Source organism: Drosophila novamexicana, unplaced genomic scaffold (assembly GCF_003285875.2).
Source record: "Drosophila novamexicana strain 15010-1031.04,08,12 unplaced genomic scaffold, DnovRS2.1 tig00000193-arrow-pilon, whole genome shotgun sequence".
Lineage (NCBI taxonomy): Eukaryota > Metazoa > Arthropoda > Insecta > Diptera > Drosophilidae > Drosophila > Drosophila novamexicana.
Genome location: NW_020824787.1, coordinates 6,282,393 through 6,284,378, shown reverse-complemented (window position 1 = coordinate 6,284,378; position 1,986 = coordinate 6,282,393). Strand labels below are relative to the sequence as shown.

The 1,986-nt window shown below is 41.2% G+C and overlaps 1 protein-coding gene across 1 annotated transcript; it reads left to right on the top strand.

Moving 5' to 3' along the window:
* Positions 1 to 839: 839 nt before the first annotated feature.
* On the top strand, positions 840 to 1,736 carry LOC115758751 (NADH-quinone oxidoreductase subunit B 2-like). The gene is made up of 2 exons (XM_030699509.1): positions 840 to 917; positions 979 to 1,736. Exon 2 carries the CDS (start codon positions 986 to 988, stop codon positions 1,613 to 1,615), a length of 630 nt encoding a protein of 209 aa, XP_030555369.1. The 5' UTR covers positions 840 to 917; positions 979 to 985; the 3' UTR covers positions 1,616 to 1,736.
* Positions 1,737 to 1,986: the final 250 nt, after the last annotated feature.

Genomic DNA, 1,986 nt, shown 5'->3' with positions numbered 1-1,986 from the left:
TTGCTGGGGCCTTTGGCAGCTCCGGGTCCGAGTCGCTTGTTGACATGCCCAGCATGCTTAGGCATACAGCCAACAAGCGGCTCTCGACTTGGACTCAGACGTCAACGTGTTGTTGTCATGATAGTCCCCTCTGGCTCTGCCCCTCTCCACTCCCCTCCCCGCCCTCAACGCTCCCCTGGGTCCAGCAATATGACAACGAACAGTCGCACAGCGCACTGGAATTTTTTTTTTTGTGATTTGATGCAATAATTTTTATAGATTGCACGCCTGTCTCAGCGTATGACCACGCCCATATCGCATCACACTTTAATCAATTCGATGTAGAAAGTTCCACACAAACACATTTTGGACAATTAATTGAGGCAATTAGTGCGACATGTCGCGAACGGAATGATTAAAGTCCATGCCACACAAAACTGAGACGGAGCTGACAAAATGGGCGTTGGACCAAGTTTCAGTTTCCCATTTGTCAAATGCCCTCAAATGTCCCAGACGTGTGCGAATGTGTGTTTGTGCTGACCAGGACAATTTTAAAGACTGGGAACTGTTGGATAAACTATATAAGCTAAGACCTGTATATTTCTATATATGTATATCTTAAAATCACATTTTGTTAGTTGATAATAAGTTAACGAAAATAAAGTATATAAAATTTCGGTTTCCTAAGTGCAGGTCAGTTAAATAATAATATTGCAAGCAATTGTGGCATATAAAAAATCAAGGGTATAAAAATAGAAATATATATAATTAATAAAAAAAATCCTTTCAGATCTAATTTTCGATAACATAATTTAAAGGTCGACTTAAGTCGATTTAGCGAAGAAGAAACAGTGCTGTAAAATTTTATAAGCTAGTTGTCAAATTGACTTCCGTATTCCCATTGAAATCTCGAGAAGTAAAACTAGAACAGTAACTCTGTAAATATTACTTTCTTCAGAAATCAATCTTTCTGTAAACTGATTCTCTGCTAATCCTTAGCAACAAAATGATGGCACTAGAAATATTACGTCGAGCCACAATTAGAGCTCAATTGGGTCCCTTTATGAACTCTGCGTTTGTGCGAGAGCAGAAGACCATGCACAATGTGGATAAGCTTGGTATGCCGCCCAAGAAGGGCTATTCTCCATTTGGCAGGGAACAGGTCGGCTGGGCTGAGTGGTCGGTGACGCGACTGGATGATCTGCTGAACTGGGGTCGCAAGGGATCGCTGTGGCCCATGACCTTTGGCCTGGCCTGTTGTGCCGTGGAAATGATGCACATTGCCGCGCCGCGCTACGATATGGATCGCTTTGGCGTCGTCTTCCGCGCATCGCCACGTCAAACGGATGTCATTATTGTGGCTGGCACCTTGACCAACAAAATGGCGCCGGCTCTGCGCAAGATCTATGACCAGATGCCCGAACCGCGCTGGGTCATCTCAATGGGCAGCTGCGCCAACGGCGGCGGCTACTATCACTACTCCTACTCGGTGGTGCGGGGCTGTGATCGCATTGTGCCCGTCGACATCTATGTGCCCGGCTGCCCACCCACTGCCGAAGCCCTGCTCTATGCCATCTTGCAGTTACAGAAGAAAATCAAACGTATGAGGACCCTACAGATGTGGTACAGAAAATAGGGCAACAATCTTATAAGCTACCATGTTGAATATATAAATATGCATGTCCATAAATTAAACTCTACCCACACTAAAATTGTCAAATATTTTCTTCAGATAAGACTTTTGTAAGCAAAAGAATTTCCCTTATAGATAATTTGCAATATACAATTAAATTTTTAAAAAAGCTTCACAATTTTGAACTTTTATATATAATTTAGAAAATGCGAAATGCATTGTTTTTTCAATTTTTAGAGACTATTTTCATTCAATTCAAATACGTACAAAATCTTTAATAAAAGTTAAGATCGACAGAGATGTAAAAAAAATTGCTGCAGCTTAAAACAACACACAAATATATAATTTAATTTAAATTAAAGACGGTATTTAAA

Coding starts and splice junctions, on each gene's coding strand:
- LOC115758751 (XM_030699509.1), top strand. CDS start 986: ATGATGGCACTAGAAATATTACGTCGAGCCACAATTAGAGCTCAATTG.